This window comes from Rhyacophila brunnea, unplaced genomic scaffold (assembly GCF_057557595.1).
Source record: "Rhyacophila brunnea isolate RB1 unplaced genomic scaffold, BYU_Rbru_1.0 scaffold_1, whole genome shotgun sequence".
In the NCBI taxonomy this organism is placed as follows: domain Eukaryota; kingdom Metazoa; phylum Arthropoda; class Insecta; order Trichoptera; family Rhyacophilidae; genus Rhyacophila; species Rhyacophila brunnea.
This window is the reverse complement of record NW_028232751.1, coordinates 16,547,770-16,575,268: the sequence shown is the minus strand read 5'-3', so window position 1 is coordinate 16,575,268 and position 27,499 is coordinate 16,547,770. Positions and strand designations below refer to the sequence as shown.

Sequence of the window (27,499 nt, the reverse complement as noted above, 5' to 3'; positions counted from 1 at the left end):
ATATTAAAATCACGCTTCTTGCTAACCAGAATGTATAATATGTACATATCTCACATAATCATGTTTATAAATTCTTACACATATATGTACGAGTATATAAAGAAACTAAAATATATAATTAAAACAAATTTACTATCACTAAAATGATAGTAACTTTTACTTAATTAAAATATATTAATTAATTCTTTTAACGAGGTTGCGATAATATAATATAGTTTTGTATAATAGAATTTAGAAAAATCAAATATCGTATTTTCCCGTAATTTTAAATTATAATATCAAAACATTAGGTAGGTATATAATTTCTTTATGTGACTTGTGAAATAATTGCGACGTGCACGTCTTCATGTGTGGTGTTGTATTATTTTTTCCAATAAGTATTATCGTAACATGCCAAGAAATTTTAGTCAATATTTTATAGGTCAACTTCTTACATATACCCACCATTTTTCTGATAGCAATATATTATTAAGATTAGAATCGAGTATACATTTACACTCACTATTGTCAAATAGCTTTAGAATTACTAACAATAATTGCATTTAATTTTGTTATTTTACTGCAAAAATTTTGAGAATCATTGATTCATTAATATACTTAACATAATTATTCCAGATTAATATTATTTTTAGATAAAACTGTACTGTCTAATAGCAGCTAATATTTACTCTAAAGAGATAAATGTACCTGCAGTATCTACCGTATTCCACGCCATTGAAAAAAAGCTTCTTCCATTACAGCATAAGCCTATACATAGGAAAATTCAGCAAAAAACGATCTCAAATTTTCATACGTATTCTGAAATTAGGGAACCCTATTTTTTGCATGCGAAAATGGTAGCTACTTCGCGGAATTCAACATAGTTGACCATTGTATGTCTGTTGATTTAACTTTAAATTGATTAAAGTTTTTGCATTCACGTATCTATAGGTGCAACACAAACCCCTATCTAGAGCTTGTGATTTATAGACTATTTCCATCTCTCGACAATTCAAGAAGATTTGTTTTCTCGGTAATTTAGAGTTTTTTTTTCTCTTTACCATCCTATGCCGATTTTTTAAACAACCGAGAAATTTTATTTTTTCAAGCTTTCTATATTAGATTTTTTATTCATCAAATTTCTTTAATTCCGATTGCGGTTGGCAGCTTTCTTTTTTCGTTTCAACTTTATTATTTTTGCATAGTAAATATTTCTCGAATACTCGAGAATCTCACTGATGATATCTGAAAAAATGAGAATTCTCGAAATTTCGGAAAATTATTTACGAATTTCAATTTTCGGAAAAAAGTATTTAGAATTCTCGAGACATTTTTTTTCGGTGACATAGCCTTTCTTAAACGATATATTATATTGAATTTATAAGAAACTTTATAACATTGGCTCGGTATAAACTTTAGATTGGGGTAGACCTTAATTGCTCCGATTATAAATGTTCGCTGCAGTTCCGCTCCATGATCCGTGAATGTTTATTTCGAATCACTAATGTAAATAAACGAGCTAATGAATCTTATTTTACATTGCATTTCAATTTTCGTCATAATAATTTGTAAACAGTACATACGTAATGCATTTACTATCATTTGCGTTTCTTCATTTAAAATTAATTTTAGAGCATAAAACATTCAAAAATCTAAGAGCAGTCTTCCTGCATTGATCTCCTCGCTTCGGAAAAACCCCCACTTTCCCAGGTTTCAGCCCCGAGCTCGGCTCCAACTCTCTAGGTGTAAGGGATATGCCGAAATATTGAAAAAATATTCTTTTTTTAAATTTAAATTTATGTATTTTGTTATTAAAAAAATATTATTCCAATGCCTTTACTATTGTAGTCTGATTTTATCTTCATAATATAAAACTTAATTAAACAAAACTCACTTTAGCATTAAAAAACATATTCTGTATTACAAAATATGAAACAATTCACAATTCAAATATTTTAGAACTGGAGTTTATTTTGTAATAACAACAACAACTTTCCATCATTTTCAGATTAATATCATGTTAATCTGAAGATTACGCAGATGACACCATCAATTTGTTAGAATATTTTAAATGGGGTGACGGTTTAAGCCAACCATACAATTATTAAATTATTCCAAAATGTTATATGCGCATTTCTCACAATAATTTTAGTGTTAAATATTACCTAAGGTATAACAACATTCCTGCTATCATGCATGCAAATACATCATTGTAATCAAAACAATTAACCGTAAATGTATTATGTAAATTATGTTGAATCACTGTCATCTTCAATAATAATTATTTTTAGTTAGGTATGTGATATGATTCTAGGCAAGAGATACACATTATATAATATTTTTACTATGTATGTTAGTAATCGGAATTTGTGGTTTTTATTTATTTTTTACGTGTGGGGGCTCCAAATCTGTCAGTTTCTTGGATCTGCAAGTCCGTAAACCCACCACTGCTTAATATACCAACCACGATAATGGAAAAATCCTTGATTTGATTTAATTATATTAATGGTCATCACAATAATCGCAATGTTAATTTGATAACTACATATCTTAATAAACTTTTAAAATATTATGTTTTATCGCTAATTTTTAGAGCCCGTCTGCGCCCTGCATTGAACTTGAGAGGGCGTCGCCCACTTCCGGGAGCCACTACCGCCGCACCGGCCGCCGACAGCGACGCCGCACCGGAAGTTGCGTCAGAAGCCACGTCCGCTGAAGCTTCCGCAAGCTCCACCACTGCCAGAACACTCCTCAAGTAAGACACATTTCAGAATAAATAAGCAAAAACATTGTCAAGAATTATAAAAACTAATTGCAAAAAAATTCATGACAATTTCAATTTACTGTAGAAATTCATTTTTAATTGACAAATATTTATATTTTTTTTGTTAGTAATATAATGTGATATCAAATCGTATAAATCATGAAAGAAAATACAGGCGTTTGTTTATATTAATTAATATAGTAACTATGAATTATATAAATACGTCACTGTAATCATCATCAGCCTGAATAAATATCATTGTTGTATGAAGGCGTCGCTATAATGATTCCCTTTTTCTCGGTCAAGTGCATTGCGTTACTACAATACTTTATAATCACATTAAATTGCATGTCGATATATAATTTATTACAATTTAGGTAACGTCAGATTATGCTACCGTTACGACAATCGCTAAGAAATAGACATACCTACCAACACGGAAATAATTCTTACTGGTAAGACCGAATTAGATACATTAAATGATCATATAAATTGTAAATACCTACTCGTACCTAGATTTCGCATTTCAAATATATTTTAGGGGTGCGCGAAATGCATCATGCGAGTGAATATTAAAAGTGAAATTTAATACATTTTCCTGATAATTTACTTTAGAAACAATCAATACGTAGCTACTTAAATAAAACATTAGATATCACGGAAAAAAAACTAAACAATCAAAATAAAACTACAAAATAAACACTTTAAATAAAACTGTTTGGAATCGGCGTCCTTTGAAACAAAAATCTTCTTGTGATACCTATGTTCCTACCAGTAAATTATTTTCATTATTTGAAAAAAAATTTGCGATGAAAGTAGGTCTCAGTAGGATTCCCAAATATTCCGATTTAATCGCGATCATCACTTAAAAAAAAAGATCTTGCCCCAGATACCAGGTGAGCCTCAACAGGGATGTATCATATTCCGGAGTACCTATTTATAGAGCCCAGCGGAAACGAATCACTTGACAATGTTTAAAACCACACGGGTGGAGAAAACCTTATGACATGGAGCATATGCGGAGTTTGGAATAAGTGGGGATTTTCATTTTGATCGGAAAGTGGGGACTAAAAGAGCTAAAAATGCTCTCGATATAGTTGTTGAACGGATTTTGGTGGATAAGTCCTCGTTTAAAGTTAAAAATGCCGTTTCTATTAACAATATCTTGTCACGCCACCCATTGTTACAAATATTTGTTTGCACCCACGTATAAAAAGGTTCGCCGCCCTTCTCCTGGTATAATATTTTTCACATTTATTGCAATAAATTGAAATCATTGTGTATTTCAAATTCATTTGAACACGTCTGTATGGTTATGAAAGATAGAATGAGAAATATTCGTACAAAAATTACAAAATTAAACCATCACGATATTCCTTCTCTGCAATGGCTATTTGGTTAATATGGATTACAGACTTTTTTTATAATACGGCTAGATTTGTCGCTTAGTAATCCGAAAGACTTGCCATTAAATACGTGATTTTGACGCCACGTCGTCACCCAGCTATTATATATACCTAGTAACAAATTGAAAATCAGTAGGTATTTTTCATATTTAATTTTTTATATAGATACTGGGTATATTATTGTAACTTAAAATGTGTCAATGTGGCATTAAAATATGTCGTAGAACGTAGAGCGTACAGCCTTTTTGATGTACCTGTTAGTTGCTTGTTGATGTATCAACATGACTAGCGTGGAGCAGGTTCATTAAACTAATATGAGTAATATGTAATTTGTAATTTTCCCAATAAGAGACTCATTGTATAATGGTAATTACTAATTACTTATCTACCCACATATCTTTTTGTAGTTACATAATTAATTAAAATAAAACACAATAATATCTAACATTTATTCACTTATCCGTTCACTTTAAGAAAGTGATTTTGATATTTTCGGCTGTATTTCGGGATTAGTTTTATAAGAATGTCGCATATTTTTTTAACCAGGATTCCATTCTAGCATATTTTTCAATGAAATTATAGTACCTAGGTATAATAATTCAGTACGTAGCAAATTAAATTTGCGTGTGTTGATCGTTATTATTTTTCCATAAAATTTTAATCGTTTTAAATTATATACAGAAAATTTACCAATTGATTTAATTGATAAAGACTAATGAAAAACATGCGCATGATAAGTAAATGCAATGTATTTCAAAAACACCATTAATTACACGATCACTTCCATAAACGCGAACTAATATTATTAAGTATTAAATGGGAATAATACGATTTTGACGAATGGTTTGATGAAGATTGGCTAAAACGTCATAGTTTAATAATACTTCATATTGTGAAAGACGAAGCGATATAAATTATTAATTATATTAAATAGTCGACGGATAATTTAAAATTATATATGAAGATATCTGTAATTATCACTCGGTCCTGCTTTTCCATTTACAAATCTGGTGGTAAATCATAAATTTTTTAACGCATGAATTGTTGGCATAGTGGTGATCCGAAATTGTATCTATAATAATTCACAATAATTAAAAAAAAAATACATTTTAATGCAAGATATAAAATTTAATATTTTCACTGTCAAGTAAGTTGTAATTTTCAATCCCAGCTACTGTGGAGAAACAAACCCCTTTGCAACATTTGCAATTTTTCTTGTAGAATCCGAAGTTGAACTTGAAAAAAAAAGTACAGCGATCATTTTTCCGTGAAAATATTTTATACTGTTATATCATGCAAAATATATAAGGGTGCCGTCACTTACGTAAATTAGGAAACGCTGAATTACATTGCAAAAATACGTACCTAGTATGATTTATAACTAATTGTATTTATAATGCCTATTGTAACTGTTTTGATAGTTACAAATAATGTAGTGGTTAGTCACTTCAAATTCTAGTGCAGTTCGTAAGAATCGAAATGACCACATTCAGATAGTAAATAATATATACATACCTGATACCTGCGTATCGATTTGTATATATTGAGTATTGAATCACAGTTATTAAACCATAATTGCCCAACTCAACCCGATCTGCGTAGATGTATAGCAGAGGTCACAAACATTTTTCAAATATTTCTTTTGGTACTTACCTGTAATTTACGGAGAATAGGAATGCAGTATAAACAAGAATCGCGATACCACCCTTACCAAACCTCCACGCTAGTCGCAGATAGGCGATGGCTGTAGAGTATAGTAAATATCATTAAACGAGTACCATAGAGAATATATTTTTAGTTAAATTATGTGTGAAATATTTAGGCGTACATCCAACAAACTTTCACCTCATTTTTATAAAGTGTGTCTTTAATTATTATCTTCATACAAATATTACGTGAAATTACAGACCAAAAATCTCATCGTAGTTAATTACGTCGCTAAATTCTCAGGTTATAATTTCTGATTTCATTCGCCACGGATGAAATAATACAATTTTATTGTATCATAATATTATTTAGAAACTATAAACATAACGTCAAATAATCGTTTAGTATCCAGTAAAATCTTAGTGGAAAGTTCATAATATAGACCGAAGATTACTAATAGTCTCCCCTGAGTAAGATGGTTACAAAATAATAATCTTGTCTCGGTATAACATTTATTTTTGTCGACAAACAATTATTATTTATTTTATTCAATGAATCACAGACAACTCTTGCGATTTAATTGATACGCGAATTAAAACAATCCTAAGCATGTCAATTCTAAATGATTCTTTAACGTTAATTCGGTTATTTCGCACGCGTTCCACTGGTTGGCGACACAAGCCTCTCAGATTAATTTAATCTCGCGACATTTCGCAAACACCCTTTCACAAGTTTCGCCGCAACGTAATGGTTCACGCCGCGTCATATGACTCAATGCAGAAAATACTGGAATTACAATACCTATTGTTGAATATAATATTTACAATAAATATGTATTATTATTATTATGATTATTATTAAGAGGCTTTTTGGAATTAAATTGTTCATAGTGTTTATATTATATCGTAACAAAACATTAAAATCGATTAATAGCTGTATTATCGTATTGTACCTACATTATTTTGAGTAAGTGTAAGATAATGTATAGTTACTATTATTGCTATATTTTTCTGTTTTGAATATGGTGTATAAATTATAGTCCTTCTGATAAAAAAAAACTATTGTATACAAAGCATTTTTCATACCCATTTAATGTTTCAAAATTATAGTAATTTTGGCGTATTTGGAGTAAATTCATGACTAATATCAGTGACGTCCCTAAATAAAATGCCGCCCCCCGGCAGCGCCAAAACGCCGCTCCATTTTTTATACAGTATTTATATCATCCTTTCATAAGTACAATATGGATACATTACTAACAAAATATCAGACTGTAATTATCACCAAATCTGCACGTGTCGTTTCTGGTCACCAAGGACGTCGAAAGGCCAACGGAAGTAAACTGGATATCGCGAACCAGACAAAACCAATGAGCTGAATCTTTTAATGGAAAGATATTTTCGTTATTACTATGTAGCTATTTCTATATATTCCAAATGATTCTCCTCGATTTGCCGCTCTTCGAGCAACAGCCGCCCCCAAGCGACGCTCAATCTGCTTACCCCCACGGGACGTCACCGACTAATATAACTTACTATCTTACATTTAGCGGAATTAAAATTATATTATGGTGTGGTCGACAATAGACACGTTCAGTAACTATTCTTTTTAGATACAACTAAGGGCACATATTGTTACTTGCTTTATCAACCGCACTACGTACTACCTAATACAATCCTGTAAAAATATTAAAAAATAGCAGACGATAAAATAACAAAAAAAAACATTATACCATTTCTAGCTTGTAAGAATAAATGACTGTTTCACAAAATATAATAAATATAGTTTCGGTCTCACATCAGTAAGTATTGGCTCAAAGTAAGGCATCTAATTAACCGGGGTAAAAATACTATCCGGTTTTCGGTTTATTTATGAATATGTAACCGGTTAATCGGTTTAAACCATCTAATTTAAAAAAAATACATGTCATGAAGTTTGTGTTTTTAAAGGACATCTACATACGGCAAAAAGAACAGTCGTTAAATAAACTTATTACATTTACAGAAATCTAACTAAAGGCAGATAATGTATTATTTTTTTTACAGTGTACAGTAATTTCACTACCAAGTTGATTTGTTGCTGATCTATTTTATTCTATTTAATTGTATCTTTCATTCAAATACATAGTAAAATTTCCAAGTTTTCGGTTATTTATAAAATGCACGGTTACCCGGTTTCGGTTTAACCCGGCTTGGAAGCTCTAACTCAGAGCATTGATTGCTACGCGGAATTGAAAGGGTCGTAAGACAATGATATGCCACATAATTATGAATTTGTTGATTTTGAATAAAACCAATTCCCGTTTTACTTAAGACACTTTTTAATACAGATATCTCAATAATTATGATCAATATGTAGTTCTTACAATTCAAATTTTGCTATAAAATGGTTATAACAATAATATGATATGCCATGCTAGTCAAGATTGATATCGGTCAGTCATCCACGCCTTCTGCTCCAAACAAAATAATTAGATGTGAGATATATCGAACATTTTAATGAGGATAGTAATTTTTCCTCTTACAGTAGTGAACGAACAAGAACAATAAATTGCTCATATCTCCAAACTATGTTTCTGTGGCATATCATTGTCTTACAATAACCCTTTCAATTCAACTCTGCCGTATATACTATAACATCACGGATTTATTCTTCAAATTAGATTAACACAAGCCTAATAAATCGAGCTTACAAGTAAAAACTTGGGTGACGCAATATACCTAAATCTTTCTTCAAAAAATATTTAATTACTATTAATTCATTGTGTAGTAAGTGTGAAAGTATTACTATAGGTATTGCAATGCATGCGATTATTTCTTGCACTGACTACACAATGCATACACTATATGCATATTTATTTTATTAATGGTGAAGGTATTGTAAGTACTTAGTAGAATCTATTTTAATTAAACATTGTAATGATCACTCAGAAACTAAAATATTAAACTCGGCATTCATATGTTTAGTATCGGAAATCGTTGGATAAGTTATGAATAGGAAAGTACAAATAGAAAAGAATACGACAATTAAGTGCCTAGTGACGATATATAAAAAAGAAAATTTAAAAAATCAGAATTTGAGAAATGAAAATAAAACTAATAATACTTTAAACGCATCCTTTGAAATTTTACAAATCAGGTAGATATGTGTAATTACTATGTAAGGTAGTGCGGATTGATAATATATGTGCTGAAAAAGAATTATAATTTACTTGATTTGTATTATTATATAATTTCTAGTCTAGACCTATATCTAGACTATACCTAAAACTACGCGTGAAGAAATTATAATTTTTTTCTGTAAACACATACCTACCCCAATATGTCGATGCACAAGCCACTGTTTGAAAGTTTTGAAACTCAACACACGTCCACACATACAAACATTGCAATCAACCATAGTTTGGACAGCTGATTACTTCGTATAAATTTGCGCGCTTTAACCAAAATAATTACACAAGATGACGCATCGCTACTTCCAATGAAACACAAAAAAAAAACTCTCAAACATGGCCACAGCCATTTTGTTTTCGTTAGTATTTTTACACATGTTTTCATTCTCGGTGGAATGAAAAAAATGAATATTTGTCTCAAAACATTTTTTTACTGGGCTGTAAATTATTGGGGAAAGCCAGTGCATTAATTAAAATAAAATACAATATGTACTATTTACTCTACATAGTTTAATAATTGGTTAGGCCTTGTCCAGATTGCGCGATTTGACTCGCGCGTAAAAACTCGCGCGCATTCCAGGTACATGTGACGTCATTGAGCCGTCCACATGCAATCGCCGCATGTCACCTCTCGCGCGTAGTCAAGGTACAGGTGACCTCATTGAGTTATCCACATGCACTCGCGACGTATCGCGGTGAGACACGCGTCATCTGGAAAAACTCTAGTCAGTTAAATGTTATGTCCGATTGACGTGAACGAAATGAAATAAGTAATACATATCGTGTTTTTTTATACAATGTTAATTAGTTCACTTACCTATCGTAACCACTTGGTCTGGACTAAGTAAATCAGAGGTGTTATATTACATGCTTATTAACAGAAAAAAACGCTTTAAAACCACGTTTAAATTTATGAGTTCAATTTCATAACGTTATATTGTTGTGAATAGAAAGAAATATTAAAGTTTTTAATTGTAGTTGAAGTTGAACATCTACGAAGAATATTTAGTACGTTTTTACAGCTCAATCTGATAATGCAGGTATATTCACATACAATGAATTACGAAGAACTGTTCTGTCTGTCTATCATGTAAAAACACTGAACTCGGCAAAGGCTGTTTGAGCGTATAAAATTTCCAATGTCGATACACTTTTTATGCGATCAACACGCCGGTTCTAATTTCAATGTTGATTGCAAAATGCAACTATTTTTAAACAAAAATAATCCGAAAAGAAATAGATATTTATTTTATTTACTTTAAAACAAAACAAAAATGTTGCACCATTGGATTCTTTTCCCATTCCCAATAATGAAAGATATTTATTTGTATTTTTTAATATTTATTTTGCGAAATAAAGATGTTATAGAACTTGCGTAATTCGACCGATTTTTTTTAAATTTCTTTTTATTTTAGATTGTTTTTTTTTTGTTTTTACTGATGAGCGTTTTTTTACTTTGTTTTATGCGACCAGCGGAGCGAATGATTTCAATTGTTTTGCTCTCGATTGTCACTATTATTTATTTATGTTTTATACTTATCTAATAAATCCACATCAATTATAACTACTAAAATAATTCATGACATAATAAAAAATATTCTTTATAATTGCACAAAAAACGTTCACGTATTTAAGTATAATAAAATCATAACAAATGCATGCTATTTTTTAAAAATCGGTGTGTGTACTTATGTACGCGTGTTAGAAGTTATACTTCTTTGGCGAAATAATTATTATTGTATTGGACCAAAACTCATCTTTGACAAACAGCGGTTATAATCGATTCAGAAGTGCCCATGATGAATTAATAAAAAACTAATTTTATTAGCGTGTTATAGGGACCGTGAGCAATAATATTATGTATGCGAATAAATAATATGATTGCAGAATGTACCTACTTTGGAAGAAAAAAATCTCAATACCTGTGTTTGAAAAATTTAGCAAACCGCTATTTCGACCATCTTTGCTTATACAGATGACTGTACAACTATTTTCTTACAAATCAAAAGTAAAACATAGCCTATTTAATGGTTTAACTGAAACGTGGTATTGGCTTTTGTGATGAAACTTAATAATTATTATTGTCTTCAATTATTATAAACCGCTAATAAATAAATTGACATGGAATATACGATACATATTGTAAATTTACATTTATTGTTTGAATTATTTACCAACTCAACATTCACAAAATTTATTTATTTATTGATAAATATAATTTTACTCATAAATAATACTGACATAAATATAGCCTCAAATCTTTATACACAATCTTTACAATGAAAAATAAATATACACTACAATATAAATAAAGTTTTATGAATATAAATTAACAGTGTAGAATGTTGTAATAGTTATACGAATGAATAATCATAATAATAAATTGTGTTGCAACTTCCGTCACACGCCAAATGTGTTACATCGGCGCGCGCAACTTTGTCACATGCCAAAAATATACTCTGATCTGATTTCCCAAATGTGCCAAAAGAAGTATAACTAAATTTATATTATATTTTATGGCACAGTTTAAGAAAGACTTATGTCGTAACAAAGACGTAACTCTATCTATCTGTAAGCGTACTCTTTTCACGAGTGCTAAAAAATTCAGATAGCATCAGAGACTATTATTGTAGCTAATTGAAGATATTGACTTCAAACCGAAATCAAAAATGCTGACAGGATCGTTTTTCAAATATATTAAATTTTCTTCCACTGTTAATGTCATATCTTGCGAAAGGATTAATGACCCAGTCGTATATTTGATAATCAAGTGATGGAAAATACTTAGAAAAATGAATAGAAGTTTTAAATTCGATGAATCTTTTAAATAAATAGAGTATAGGCACCCACTACAGAGTACGGATAGATTCAAAGCTCCTTCTTTTACAGCTCCTCCTCCTCAAAATTGCGGTTTGCAAAACACAATATTAAATTGATAAACGTACCTACTTACTGTTTGCTCGCGCCCGCGGTGGACTTGTAGATGAACGTCTATTTCTGCGCTATAATTTTGCAATATAAATTTGTTAAATATGAGTTTGTATGCACAGCATGGACCTATATGTAACAGATTGAGCGGGCAGATAAGAAATATTTGTCGTGAAATATGTTAAAAAACCTTTCGTTCAAGATCCACACAAGAAATGTAAAACAAATAATAATGATGGCCTCTTTGCTATTTAAAATTATTAATTTATTTTTAATTTATTATATACACTGAACAACATAAAAAATAGATAATTTGAAAACACCTCATATATTATAATATTTACCCACTAGAAAAAATCACATTTGAAAAAAATACGACGCCCGACGGGATTTGAACCCATATAGGTATACACTGGTATCGCGTCAATATGTTTATATCTGAGGTATTTTTAAGCTATGTATGTTTGAAATAGATAATGTTTTCTCAAATCGAAAGAAATGGTAAGTATTAATAATTACAAGATAAAAAGAACTTTTTATATACCGCGTTTTTAAATTTTCTGTTGAATCATATAAACTTGACAATTCTATGTATTAATAAATATTTTTTTTTGTACTATATAGAAATACTGAATAAATATAGAATACTGAAATGTCAGTTTTACATTTCATATTGATTTCCATAGTAACGCACGTATATATTAATAATTTAGTTGCTAGGACCCCCTTAGCAACCAATAATAGTGTTTTACTTTTTACGATTTTTTTCCGAAATAAGTTTCCATCCAAAACAGAATTAACTGAAAATGAATTCAATTCTGCTTAAAAGATGGCTAAAAGTATTAAAAGAGTGCATTGTCGTCGTGTTCTGATATATTCTAAAAGTTTAAAATGTCTAGCTAGTCGGGAAGATGGTTAAAAATCTTCAATCGTCCTATACAAATCTTGGACAAACAAGAAAAAATTTGTACTGGACAAACAAGAATACGAGCTAATAAAAACGTGGTAAAAATATGAAATATTATGGATTAAGTATTTTGTTTTTAGAGATTAGAAAATTTCAGATTTACCTGAAGTAAAATAATGTAATAATAAAATATCCAAGATTGTCGCTATGCGCTCTACAAAAAATGTTGAAATTTTGTTTCTTCTTCTATTCGAATTCAACGTGTTGGCGTCGCTTTTCATTTTACTAAATTTCGACGCTCACATAGAAGTGGCGTCACTTAGCGCCAGCTGATTTTGACACGACGACGCCTCATAAGTAATTGGTAGTAACTAAAAAATATTTATTGATTCATTGCCACAGTAATGGTCAGTCGCTGCGTCGAAATCATGTGGTGGAGCGGCAATAAATACTTAGTTGTAATCTGCTGGTACGTGACTGTGTTCACATTCCGACGTGAAGAAACAGCCTAAATATTTTTTCCCCACAATCGTGGCAACGAAAATCAAGTCGAAAGTGAAAATGAAAATGTTGCCAGTGGTGAAATACAATCGAGGAGCGTGCCATCAGAAGAAAATTCTTATTGCATTCAGCCGTCATCAGCCATCCATGTCGCGAACTGATAACACATTTCATTGCGATGTAATAGTAATAGCCTATAAGACTACTTATCAACTTTTCACAATACAACTGCACTTAAATGTTAAACAATCAGTAAAGTTGGAATAAAATTCTCATGCTATGTTTATTAAAATAATTCGTAATCAAACCGTGCGATTGGATTCACATGAACTTGATACTACACGCACATTTCAGATTTATGTTATAAAATGTTTTATCTAGTATTATTATATACTTATATATATATACACTTCAATAATAAAATTGCTATTCTTAAACGACGTAAGTAATATTTTGATGAAAATGCGGGTTAGATTATTTAGAATGTCATCTTTAGCAACGTCCCAAAAGTGGGTCAGTAAAAGTTATTGTATGATTTTGTTTGTATTGTATCTTAAAAGATGGTAAAACGGAAATATTCTGTCTACAGAACAGATAATAAATAGAATACCGATAGGCTATATTCAATACGCCGCATCTTGATGTGTGAGTGTCCTACGAAAATGAAGCACGCATTATGCAGGTGCAATAGTGTGTGTAATACACCATCATTAAATGAGCGTAAATGCATAAACCGAGGGCATTTTTCAGTATTCGACGTAAAACGTATTCGTGACACGTGTATAAGTTTAACCCGGATTCTTCCTTACTCGAGTCGGTTACCTGCTATCGCCTTACCCGTAATGTATTTCAGTTCCCATTATTTCTGAGTTCCCTGATTCTGTCAGTGCGATTCGGTCAGTGCAACTATCTATACATGTAGTGCACAATCGAATAAAAGGAAGGATCAATTTATCCATTTTCCAATTTTTTATGGACCCCAGTGGGTAAAAGTTTTGAAAAATAATGATTGTACTTGTTATTTTGTACGTACTAATCTATACCTTTTGATTGACATAATAACAACATTGTAAGCACATAACATTCTGAACTATTTTTTAGTTTATGTAATATTCGCGAATACATTATTTTGTTATTTAAATACAAAACGTCATACAATTTATTCTTTCATGTACTGCTTAAGTATTGTAGTACTAAATTCAAAATCAATGCGTTTTATCTTACAGTTTTATTAAATTTATCTTCCAAACCTAAACAATGCGGTTGTATATACATACATAGAAAGTATTGAAAATTAAAGACTATAATGTCGGTGGGTTAGTATACAGATGATGTACATATATACAATTTTGTATGTTTTGTGAAAGATTCAAATTGATTAAAAAATAAAAGCGAAATTAACATATTACGTAGGTACTTGAATGAGACAATATTTTTTTTATATACTCTATTTGAAGGTACAGTATGTTTACATCATAATGCTTTAAAACTGGACGTACAATATCAGTGCACTAACCAATCGATGTAAATAACAAACTTTTTAGAATTTGCAGGGATAATTTTATTAATCCGTCACGACTATCGTAAACAACTGTAATAAATAATGAAACACTATCATTTTATATCGTGTACTTACGAAGTTTCATTGGTTTTCTTCTAGCCGCGGCAGACTCGGTGGAAACATCCGCCCACTGAGGCCAGGACCAAGGTTGAACCTGGGAACTAAAACCGCATCTTCCGCGTCTTCCACCTCCACCACTGAATCGGCAGCAAGCCCTGCCAATGAACCCAAAGAAGTTTCCAGCTCCGAGCAACAAGATGTAACAACACCACCGGTAAATATTTTCTTTATATAACCATAATGTTATTATAATATATATGACTTTCAATTAAAATTATCATATTGAGGTAAAGATGTTGAAGAAAAATCTTATTCTTTGTAACTATATGTATTATGACAGTGAAGTTGAAATAAGGTTACTAAAGCTAATGGTTAAATTAGCAAAAAAGCCGTTTCGCATTGTAAATTCATACATGTTTTTTTATAATGTAATAAAAACATGCGTGAAAAAAACATTTTTACAATCGTTATTTAGATAAATAATCTCGTACAATCTCAATAACAGTACGTAAATGGGTAACCAAAATAAGACGTAAATAGCAGGCCACCATTTTTTTAATTTACAAAAAATACATTTAACGTTGCCAACGCATATAATATTAATTTATCTTTAATTGCCTTTAATCTAACGCAATAATATGTGTTGTAATACAAAAAAAAAAATGTATTAGTCCCTGGAATAATATAGCAATTCATTATCTATTTGTTAAGTATATTAAAATGAAGGGTAGGTAGCTTTGGGTTGTATGAAGTTACTTAAATAAAATAATAATTAGACAGCGGTATATAATATTTTTTTCATATAACAAAACCTTATAAAGTTATTATCGTTGTCATGCTTTAAAAAAACAAATAGTGAGATTGGGAGAAATTAGTCATTAGCAGGTAGATACATATATTATTTATGTTCAGCGTAGTCTAGAATATTATTGGCCTTGCGTATCCACATATTAATATTATATACTAATTAGGCTGGATGAGATAATAATTGTACTATTTCCGATCCAAAAATCATCAAAGATAGATAAAATATAAATTATTCTAGAATTAAATCAACGTAGGTAGGTACATAATAGTTCGTATGCACTTAGATATATACCGTGAAGACAAGCTTAATTAATAAGTGAAGAAATATTTCATACGATGAATTAATTAAATTGCCTCTATAATCGATGACTTGAACTTAACTCATAATAATTATAGGTCGTTAGTTATATTTTTTATTGGATACAATACTAACTAAATAAATACAGATGATTCATGTTAAGATAGGAAACATATTGTATTATTAATATTATTATATTACAATATTATATTCTTTGCAATGTACATACTACTGATAGAAGGTCTTCTAAACATACATTTACAAGAATATTAGTTTCGATTTAAAATACTTCTTCTATGCAACTTACACTCGTTATCTTGATAAACGTGCTGAACTTTTTTTTTCTAATGTCCTTCTTTACTATGAATCATCTTATCCAATTACTATGTATTAATCCAATGAAACGTCGCTTAAAAACTAACAGACCTTGATGCATGAGTTAAAAGCTCGAGTGGTCCATTATAGAGGCCAAACGAAGAGCCGACGCGAGATCGGCCTTCCACCCCTACGCCGCCAGCCCAAAGCCCCGACAAAGAAAGAAGAAGGGATAGCAATGACGAAAAAAGCTCCCCATCGTCAGCGATGGCGGTACGTGGTGGCGCGTCGTGGTGGGAGCGACTAGGCTGGTTATCGAAAGTTAACCAGGAAGGCAATGGTCAGGGTAGCCATGATGCTATGGGCTCCCTAGAGGGTGGCGGGGATGGGAAACTAGTCCAGGAGAATCAAGTAAGAAATGCAGTGAATTAATCCCTATCCATCCTAAGCGGCCACCGATCATAACTCAGATACCTACGTGTTTGCTTTTTTCTAACATATTGTATCGTCCATTTAGGCCAGATATGGCGAACTTAAGTGCTAAAAAAACTAATAAATAATAATAAAAATAAAAAAAATAAGTACGGACTCTTGCAAATTTACAAAAATATATAGGTATACATAAAATTATTTAAAAAATATATGCTTTATCGTAGGCGAGCACAGTGTACCTACTCAAAATTACATAAAATAACACGTAGGTACTGGTAGAAAAACGATTAAATGTGTTTTGTCTGCATAAAGCTACGAACAAAAAAAAGTATTCTAAAAACGCTTGGATTGCTTAAACTAAGTTTTAATTAAATATTACATCATATTATCAAAGTAGATTTAATCATTTAAATGCATAAAAAGACGTAGGTACCTACTGACGAAAACCCCCGCAAATATGATTTTTGCTCATATACAAGTAGAATGGCCACTCAAAAATATTTATTGGTGAAAAAACATTTAAATCAGATGTTTTTTCATAATACTAATATCTCATAATATAGGACGCACGGTTGCTCTGCCAGCGAACGCAGTATTGCAAGTGTGATGTAGATAAATCAATGTCATCTTTCTAAAATATATATAGGTAAGTATACTATAAAATTGATTTAAAATTAAAATCATTCGCGTGCCACTTGTTCGCCACCGCTGATATATATACTCTATAGTCTATAAGTATATATTTTAAATACGCTCTAGGTACTATTTCGATAATAATTACTATAAATTTGGGAAGACGAAGGAAGATGGAGAAAATATCACACACCAATACTTTGGATGTAGGTATATTGGTCAATAGTACAATATTATACTGGAGTAAATTTTGATACCATAACATCCTACATACAATATTAAATACCTCAGAATTATTGATTGTTTCTATAAATTTATACCATAAAATACGTACTGGCGTAATGTCGATTAATTGATCATATGGATCATATTCTTCTAAATTACTATGCCCCATATAACAGATAACTGATATAGATACCAACATTAATTGACATAATTACAAGATAAAAAGAACTTTTATATACCACGTTTTTAAAATTTCTGTTGAATCATATAAACTTGACAATATATGTATTAATAAATACTTTTTTTTTGTACTTGATAGAAATACTGAATAAATATAGAATACTGAAATGTCATTTTGACATTTCATATTGATTTCCATAGAAACGCACGTATATATGAATAATTTAGTTGCTAGGACCCCCTTAGCAACCAATAATAGTGTTTTACTTTTTACGATTTTTATCCGAAATAACTTTCCATACAAAACAGAATTAACTGAAAACAAATTCAACTCTGCTTAAAGATGGCTAAACGTATTAAAAAAATGCATTGTCGTCGTGTTCTGATATATTCTAAAAGTTTCAAATGTCTAGCTAGACGGGAAGTTAGTTAAAAATCTTCAATCGTCCAATACAAATCTTGGACAAACAAGAAAACATTTGTACTGGACAAACAAGAATACGAGCTAATAAAAACGTGGTAATAAAATACACATTGTAAGACTATTAACACACTGATAACATATGTATAGATTGGTGATAGGCAAACCGACAAAACTACCACTTTACCAGGACTTCTTATATAGCTAAATTCCACGTGTAGATTTTTATAATAATTACTTATATGTCGTATATATTCAAGGGAGTATGTATTTAAATTAATATCCGGATTTCCTACCTACAGTATATATTTCAACCTTCGCGTATGGTGGCCTAATTTAAAAAAAAATGTGACCTTTCCCCTAGATATTTTTTTTGTTGCTTATCGAGATTAAATGATAGCAATTTCGTGACATTGTGGCGACGTCACCTGTAATAAAATTACTTCGGCCTTAGACTTTTAGGCGACTTTAACGTCCTACCCAGCGGACCAGTGATAGTTGTCAGATTGTAAGTTTCTGCCTTGTTTTGTTCTGGCCAGTGTCAACGGGAAAAGATAAACTGGCAGACAAAAAAGCTACCAACCGACGAGACAGTTTCTTTTAGCGTCGACCTAGAATTAAAATTTCTCAAGTAATAATAATATTATTATCGAATGTCATTTCACTTGCAACGCATATAAATGTAAACAGAGATGTCCCCGTAAAAAAACATCAACTGGTTCGCTCAACACTTTGGCTCGTGCTACATCACTGCACGGGAAATTTACCGCCGCAGACAAAAATTAAATTATATTTGATTTCCAGTTTTCTTTACCAATTTCATTATGCTTGTTAATTATTCAAAACTCGTAATAAGATACTTTACATGTATTGTAATGAAATCATACGCTGATAATGTATGTCTACAATGCAATTTTTGGTGACGATATGTAGTTCAAGTAGCCTTCAGAACCTTTTCGAGTTCACAATATTTTAATCATTAAATGTTAGCTGGCACAGTACACCAATCAAATAAATATAGGTAAACAGATCAAAATTTTAATGAACGTCTATAATAAAGCTATATTGTATTGTTTTTTGTATTTGCCTAAATAGTTATTTTTATAAACAATTTAATTTAATTTCGCATTTTTTAATAAAATTATATTACAAAATTCATGCTGAGAAAATAATACCGAGAAAATTTGGATTATAATAATATACAACGAAAATACATTTTTTTTTCGACCATGTCCGATCCTAATAGGATCATATGGGCCTCCACAGAGTGGAGGTTTGTATTGACAGATTTTGTTTCTTACGAGAAATGGATGTCAGCCACTTGCTCAACCTATTAGGTCCATACTCTGACTTATACACACATTGAAAAACAATACGTGTACTTGTTAGACCCAGGATTCGAACCTGGGACCCACGGCGTTATAATCCAACGCTTAAGCCGCGCGGCCACCGTGGGTGTGCATTTATAAAATATTTTACGTGGCGTTAAAAAAAGAAAAAAATGCGTTAAAGCATAGAACGCGTCTTTTTTGTTACCTACTATTAAAGATACTGTAGGTAATTCAAGTTGATACCTACACATAATTATTGTAAATACAAAATAGTAATACTTTGTAAGCAGGTATCCAAATAAATAATATTTATAATGCCAAAAAAATCATTGTCATACTAGGTGGGTATAAATATTTATTGATCATTTATTTTGCGTATTGACCGATGAGAAACTAAAATATTACATTGTTCACCTCCATTGACTGAAAACCACTCCATACTAGTCAGTCAATACCTCATTGGCTGCATACCATTTAATACCAATACACCGACCAATGTACGGCTAGAAATGTTGTACAAACTGTAAAGAAAATATGTATACAACCAGTGCTTCAAATAGAAAATTTTACGATCCGGAGCGCTCGACAAAATTACGAAAATATTAACATAGTTATCCAATTTTATGAGTATTTTCTAAAAATACATGTGCTAGATTTTGTATTATATGGCCTATCAGAGGATTACATATTTTTTTCCACGATAATTAATTTTATAGATTGTATGAACCGGAACGGCTTCATTTCGAGTCCCGTATGCATCAAATCTATGTGAATTTAGCTAAAGGCCTATTATATATGGTAAACAACGGTATTGACAGATTTTGCAATCAGTATTTTACTGGTTAACAACCGGTTCGTGCGACCCGATGCTAGCCCATCAAAACATCACTAACATACGATAATTATTGCATATTTTGTGTTTTAAACTTGGCGGGTTTTTAAATATTTACATTTTAAGATATTCACTTTCGATGAATAAATTCTACTTGACGCTTACGATTTGTTGCCATATCTTATTCGCTATTTTAAAAAAACGACCATGGAGTTTTTCGAGTTGATATTATTTAACCAGAAAATAATACTTAACAGATGAAGTATTTAAACAACATAAATATTTTCAAAGAACAATATATTATATACTTTGAATTTTTCTTGTAATTCACTGGAATATTATACCGATATTAAGACCCTTCCCTTTTCGCAAAATTAATTATAATAGTATTCAATAGTAGAATTGCACGTTTGTTGTCGTTGATAATAAATTGATAGCGATCTATGTCAATAATAAATAATGATTGTCTTTAGATAAACTGTTTCTCCTTTTCTTTTTGTGCATCAAGGACAGTTTTGATCATTATATTACATTTAAGAGATACTTACATAAAATTAGTAAAAATCATACAAACTTTATTATGCAGAAAAATACTGCATGGTATGTATATACTACTGCATAGGGTTAGGACATTAGGGTAGGCTAAATGAATGGGAGAATTTTTTATCATCATAATTAAACAGATTTTTTATGAATATATTATAATATGAGAGAGAGAAATATGATTTGTAAAGGTTTTCAAATTATGATTTGGATGTAGGTGATAAAATGTATACATGGACGATACGATCCTGCCCTTTTCCAATTGTCGTCTACATTCTGATCTATCTTCCAATGTCCACCGCAACTTAAGCTTCTCAACATGTCTCCAACGTTATACATCAAAAACTTTTCCGGTCGCTCATTCCAAGTCCATTCCTTGGACATGACCAACCGGTTATATTAATTATGAAATTTTGATTATGTTGGATACACTAAACACGTATTTGTATTTCTCCATCTTCATATTTGGCTCCAAACATCGCCCTCAGGATCATTCTTTCAAATATAAGAAAACCATTTTCTGATTTTTTTACATATTATGCCGTAAAATTCTGATCTAAATAATATTTTTAGAATTAGCCTCAGTTGTGTTTTATAAATACAAATTTTCATTTTACGACATAGAAACATGTACCTACTTTAAGATGATTGCGGATTTTAAAGCTGGCTGTCTACTGATTTATATTTCAATGTCATTGTTGGTCGTAACGACAGATACCATGTAAGTGAAATCATTGGATTTATCAAAAGAGGATACATCGTACATTATTAGTACTATCGTATATACTAGTAATAAACAATCGTTAAATTTGAGAAAATATGTGTCGATTTAAAATCTAGCATAGTACAACACCATCATGTTCGATTCAAAGAGGATCAAATGGGCCTCCACAGGTGAAGGTTATATTAATTGATTTTTTTGGAGACATGGCTAACCTATTAGGTCCATACTCTGGGTCTAAACAAACATTGAAAAAAACAACACCTTGAGAGACCCGAGACCCATGACATTATAACCAGACACCTTACCGCTCGGCTATCGTGGGCATACATAACGAGAACATACCATATAACAATCGCTTAGTAATACAAATATATTTTCACGGATGTATATTTTTGTAATAATACAATCGATAGCAGTACCTATTTAATCTTAAAAATAGGATATAACCACACCTTATTTGTAGATATTATTTATATTTTCTTCAATCGAGCAAAAATGGTAATTTATATATTTATTTATTAAATCCAATATATAAGTATACTGGAATGCTATAATACATAAGTATAAATTTAATGAATTCGGTGAAAGCTTTTTCATTTGGAATTTTTTGTAAATTACATAAAAGAAACAAGTGTCCATCACTTACATCACAACACTCGATCTGGTGATACAACTAACTTAAACGTGCATATTTTATTTGTTGTTAACCTTCATGACAGAATTAATTCGTTATTTTAAATGGTGCCTTTTTGAAAGTTAATAAAACTTATCACCATATGACCTAATTCCGAATTCATTTACAGTCGCGTGTCTTATTTTATGCCGATTTTTTATCTCTCGTTAATGCGTTTCTTCAATGCATGTTAATTTAATTAGTATTATTAAATTAGTGCTGCCCACCACTGTATCACTGTAACCGTACTGATTTTAAAACGACATATCTACACATAATAAACAACTAACTAAGAAATCGATAGCATCAGTTGTTTGTTCTTCCAAGGTGGGATACAAAAATAATGGGAAGTGGATTGCTTCCTGGGTGAGGCTGAAATAAGGTTTAATTCTCGAATGTGGTGATATAAGAATATGTTATTTTCAATAGTTCTGTATAAAACGCATAAAAGTCTGTCACGTAAGCGAAACGCGCATTTAATATTGGTAATTTTTAAAACTTTTTATCATGGGTTTTATTTTATAGTGACCGGACATTAAGTCATAAAGCAATTCTCGCTAAGTCATTCGCTGCTGACTAGATAATGATATTTTAAATACCACCTTTGAAATGCGCGTTAATTACATCGATCGGCCGCCTGGTCATTACTCGCCAGGTGCGTCTTCAGCGTCCAAAGTATTAACTCATTCACTGCTGACTAGATAATGACTTTTCAATCACCACCTTTAAAATGCTCGTTAATTACATCGATCGGCCGCCTGGTCATTACGCGCCAGGTGCGTCTTCAGCGTCCAACCTCCGTCCGTCTTAGCCATTCAATATTCAATAATAGGATTCGTCCAATTTCATTTCAATAACGAGAGGCTATGGATTTACTGCAGAAGCGTCATTACTAGTTCTTAACAAATTCGCTGCGGATCTTTTAATTAATATTTAATTACCACATTTAAATAGCATGCCAATTATATCTATTATATCTAATGGCCACCTGATGGGCAAAGCACCACAAGCGTTGGACGCAGCGAATGGGTTTTAAACCCCGAATGAATTGTTACGATTGACTAGAAACATCTAGACTCAGGCCACTAATCTACCCCTGCAGACTCATTATGATCCTGTCTAGATCCATAGAGCTGAATGAAAGCCACTCCTTGCCGTCTCTATTCTTCTCGGTCTTGTATACTTACATAGATCCAAACCACACGAAACTTGGCTAATGCATATCATATCGAGGTAATTAGTGGAGGTCGAGGTTAAAGACCCCGACTATTTGGAAAACCGTTTCAAAGACTATTATTTATCTCCCAGTGAAAGTCATCAACACTTTCAACTTCGTAGAATATATATGTTGAATACTCGTCATACATAATATACCAACTGAAGATCATTATTATTATTAGTTACTGAAATAAAAGTTTTGCTATATAGGTAGGTATATTATCTGTTTATAAGTAGGCGAAGGTGTTTGTAGCGTGGTGCATGTTTTTGTATTTTGGTATGTCAATGAAAACAACGGTTTTTTTCTTTATTTAAATTTCAATGACAATTTTTTTGAGATATAATATTTAAAAATTATATTGTTAGTATGTATACTATATTTTATTATGTGTCTGCACGTGACAATAATTTAAAAATTCGTCGATTAGATCGCATCAAGATGTAATGAACCATGTTTTGTGAAAATTACTTATTAGATTCTATATTTACCCGTTAATAGGCATTCTCAAAATTAGTTGAACTGACTGGGTGGCCAATTTTTAATATCTTCAAACGAATGGTAAACGACTGAGAAGTTTTGTGTAGTAACAAAATCAGAAAATTGTATTGTCTCGGTTTATTGTGAAAGTATCAACGGTAAAGATCATGGCCCCACATCCTGAAGCGGGCCCCCAGACCATGATCTTTGGCGCCTCCCCCCCCCCGTACCCTACCACTAAGGTTAAAAGCAGTCTGACGCTCTACACAGGCGTTTACCAAATGGTGTTCGAGGTCAATAAAAATTCAGTGTATTTTTAGCAATTTTTAACACATGGAGACGAATTAAGGAGAACACACACGAACCAAAAATTGCACCGTACAGCCATATACATATTTTTAAATGGTAATAACCCTGAAGTAAAATAGCGCCGCAGATGACTTTTTTTTACTATTAGAGCAAATTTAAATGTGTATTTATCTCAATTACGTGGTCGATCCGCCACGCCGGGTCCCCTCTGAACCCGGGCCCCTAGGCTAGAGCCCTGTCAGCCCCCCCCCTTGTGGGGGCCATGGTAAAGATAGCAGAGAACGACACCGCATTTCGTAGCTTAAGAACCTCTGTGATTGCTACGAGCACAGATGATTCTGATGGTAGCCATCATCCGATTGGAAATGATACGATAAGAACAATAAGTAAAGATAAATAATGTCAATTCAATATTTATTTATTATGAAACGATATATCTGTTGCTGTCAAAAGTTGGTAGGTAAGCCGATAGTTTAGTAATTTAGAGTTAGTAACGGATTTTGTGTCTATAATTATAAATATGTATGCTAGAAAAAAAATCATGGTCATCCGATATATAGAACATATACATAAAGCACAAAGAAATTATGCCTGATTTTAGAGGGCATATCAAACTTCAAATTGTAATTACTCTAATTATTGTACCTACAATTTATACAAAATACAATTTATCGTTAAATTTTAAATAAAATAGAAGAAAATTTACAATACTATAAAAGCAGTAAATCAAATAATGAAAGGTAATTGAATAGGTAGATGCAAGAAAAAAATGATTGCTTGCCTGAACGAGATATTTAACATGTCAATAGAAAAACTATTAAGTACTTATAAAAATAATGAATCCTTGGTATTGAAGAATAAACAGAGAAGTTGGCTTTGAAAAAATCAACATGAATAGGATCGCGTTTTTTGTTTGCCTAGTAGGAATACGAAACTGGATCATAATTCATATTCTACACGTTCGAGGCAATCAAAAATTGAATTTACGGTTTTAAGCATAACCAAAAGATCAGCTATTTTCCACCTTGGTTTTAATGTGAACAAATTAATTAACACTACAGACAATAGATTTAATTGGAATACCACGTTAAAGATAATACAACATAATAAATACAACTTTGAATAGTTTGGATTTTAACTTTATAAATAAGGTGACCATATTGTAGAATTATATTCAAGAAGTGGGAAGTTAATATTTGTATTTATTATTAAGCTTACTAGAGCAAAAACACGATAAAACATCTTTATATAGCTTTGGAAGAAGTAGGATATGCTTTCAAATACATACTTAAAATACATTAGAGAGGTAGTCAATAAGACGTACCCAGTTATTATTGAATATTATTAAATCATCGATCATAGCTCATATAATTAGAAATTGTCTACATATTATTATCATAATGAGTTTTTTCTTCAACGTTTTTAGACGATACAGTTTGTCATATTATTTATTTAACGATATTGTATACCATATATACCAGAACTACGTCAGTATATATGTATCTAATAGTGTACTGTTTTGATTTCTAGTCCGGAGAGAGCACGGTAGCCGGTCCACTGTCCAGACTTCGCGGAAGGCCACGTCTCCAAGTTGCAGCAGCAAAACCAAAGCCAACCCAGGCTCCTCTCGCCAGGAGACCAAGCCCACTCCTAGCTCGTCGCCGCCCTGCTGGTGACGCTGAGGTATTTAATCAAATCACACTTATTTTACACTTATAAGAGACTTATAATATATTGGAATTATTGTAGTGTTAATTAGGATCATAAAACCTGGACTGCAGTAGTTGGAACGTATATTACCTAATGGAATTGATGAGTACATATAGCTATTATATACATCTGTGTATTATTTTTTATTCAGGCCGACGCATCGCCTTCATCTGTCGAAGTGTCAACCGATGCAGCTGACTCCGCTGACGCTCCAAGCGGTGATGAACCAGCAAACAGTTCTGAGAACGCCGAGTCAGACGCTGGTGCTGAGCAAGCTGTCTCCAGCGAAGAACCCTCAACCGAGGCTCCAAGAGGACTCAACTCACTCCTGGCCGGTAGAAGACGAGTGGTCAACAGACGACCGGGAACCATTGTCTAAATACGATATAATCACTTTATAATCTCTATGAAATTATCTCGCGTACTTTCATATCCGTCCATTGTTTAACTGCAATATACTTTTTTATTGAATCTCGCCATTTATTTGCATTTATTAACTCAGCTTATTTTTTTTTTTTTGAGGATTTGCCTATAGCCTTGCTGAAACGAAAAGAATCTGGTGAGTTACAATGAGGTGATTGGGCTTTGTAGAAAAGGATACTTTTCATCCTCGGACCTACAATAATGTAGAGATATCCAGCAGACAATGATGGAGACTTTCCCGGATAGTACCAAATATGATAAAAACAAATTTAAACTCATATTTTGTAATTAATTAAGTACAAAATTTTAATAGTGTCAATAATTTATTGGAATCACTTTGTGAAACATTGTCTCACGATTTATTGTCATTTATTCCCACACTTTTCGGGAATAAATTTACCGAGAGAGTATTTAAAATTAAATTCATGACATCCAGAACATTTTTATAACTGTTTCTATAATTATTTGTGTGTGCAACAGATGTATTACAAAATAACGTCCACTCACCTAGCAACATTGTATATGCAAATAAATGGATGATATTTTTGATGTCTTACTCTGAATTTAGGTTTAGTTTTTTTTATATACTCATTAAATATTGTTCTTTTTTCTATTGCTATAAGAGATATTTCCTACCTTTAGAATAGGGTGTTTAAAAAGTTTACTCTTAGGAAAATATTATATAAAAAGAAAACAATAATGCACTCTTGTGATTGGTTAATTTTTACCATTATTAGATTTTAAACAATTATTTTGAATGTGAAGAGCCATAGTACTATTAATTGCCACAAGAGCAATGAATTGCATATCGAACAACACTTTTGCATAAGATTTTTTTTAACTACCTATCTCAATTTAATTATAAATAATTTACAAAACATTTTTGTTTTCACATCATGTTAAGTCGGCAGTAAAGCAAAAATGTTTAAAAATGTACAATCTAAATAAATTATTCTTTAGACGCTTATCGGGCAAAATTTATTTATAAAACAATTAATTGTTTCAATTTGTATATCAAGACT

At 31.4% G+C, this 27,499-nt stretch overlaps 1 protein-coding gene across 2 annotated transcripts in view; it reads left to right on the top strand.

Annotated features, from left to right (window-relative positions):
* The window catches only part of LOC147079533 (uncharacterized), a 102,096-nt gene extending 74,941 nt beyond the window's left edge, over positions 1-27,155 (top strand). For both annotated transcript variants that reach the window (XM_085941828.1, XM_085941822.1), the window contains exons 7-10: positions 2,573-2,734; positions 14,965-15,139; positions 25,875-26,027; positions 26,206-27,155. In XM_085941828.1, the coding sequence (XP_085797954.1) occupies positions 2,573-2,734; positions 14,965-15,139; positions 25,875-26,027; positions 26,206-26,433 (718 nt within the window). In that variant the 3' untranslated portion in view covers positions 26,434-27,155. The remainder of the gene's footprint in view (positions 1-2,572; positions 2,735-14,964; positions 15,140-25,874; positions 26,028-26,205) is intronic.
* The last annotated feature ends 344 nt before the right edge of the window (positions 27,156-27,499 follow it).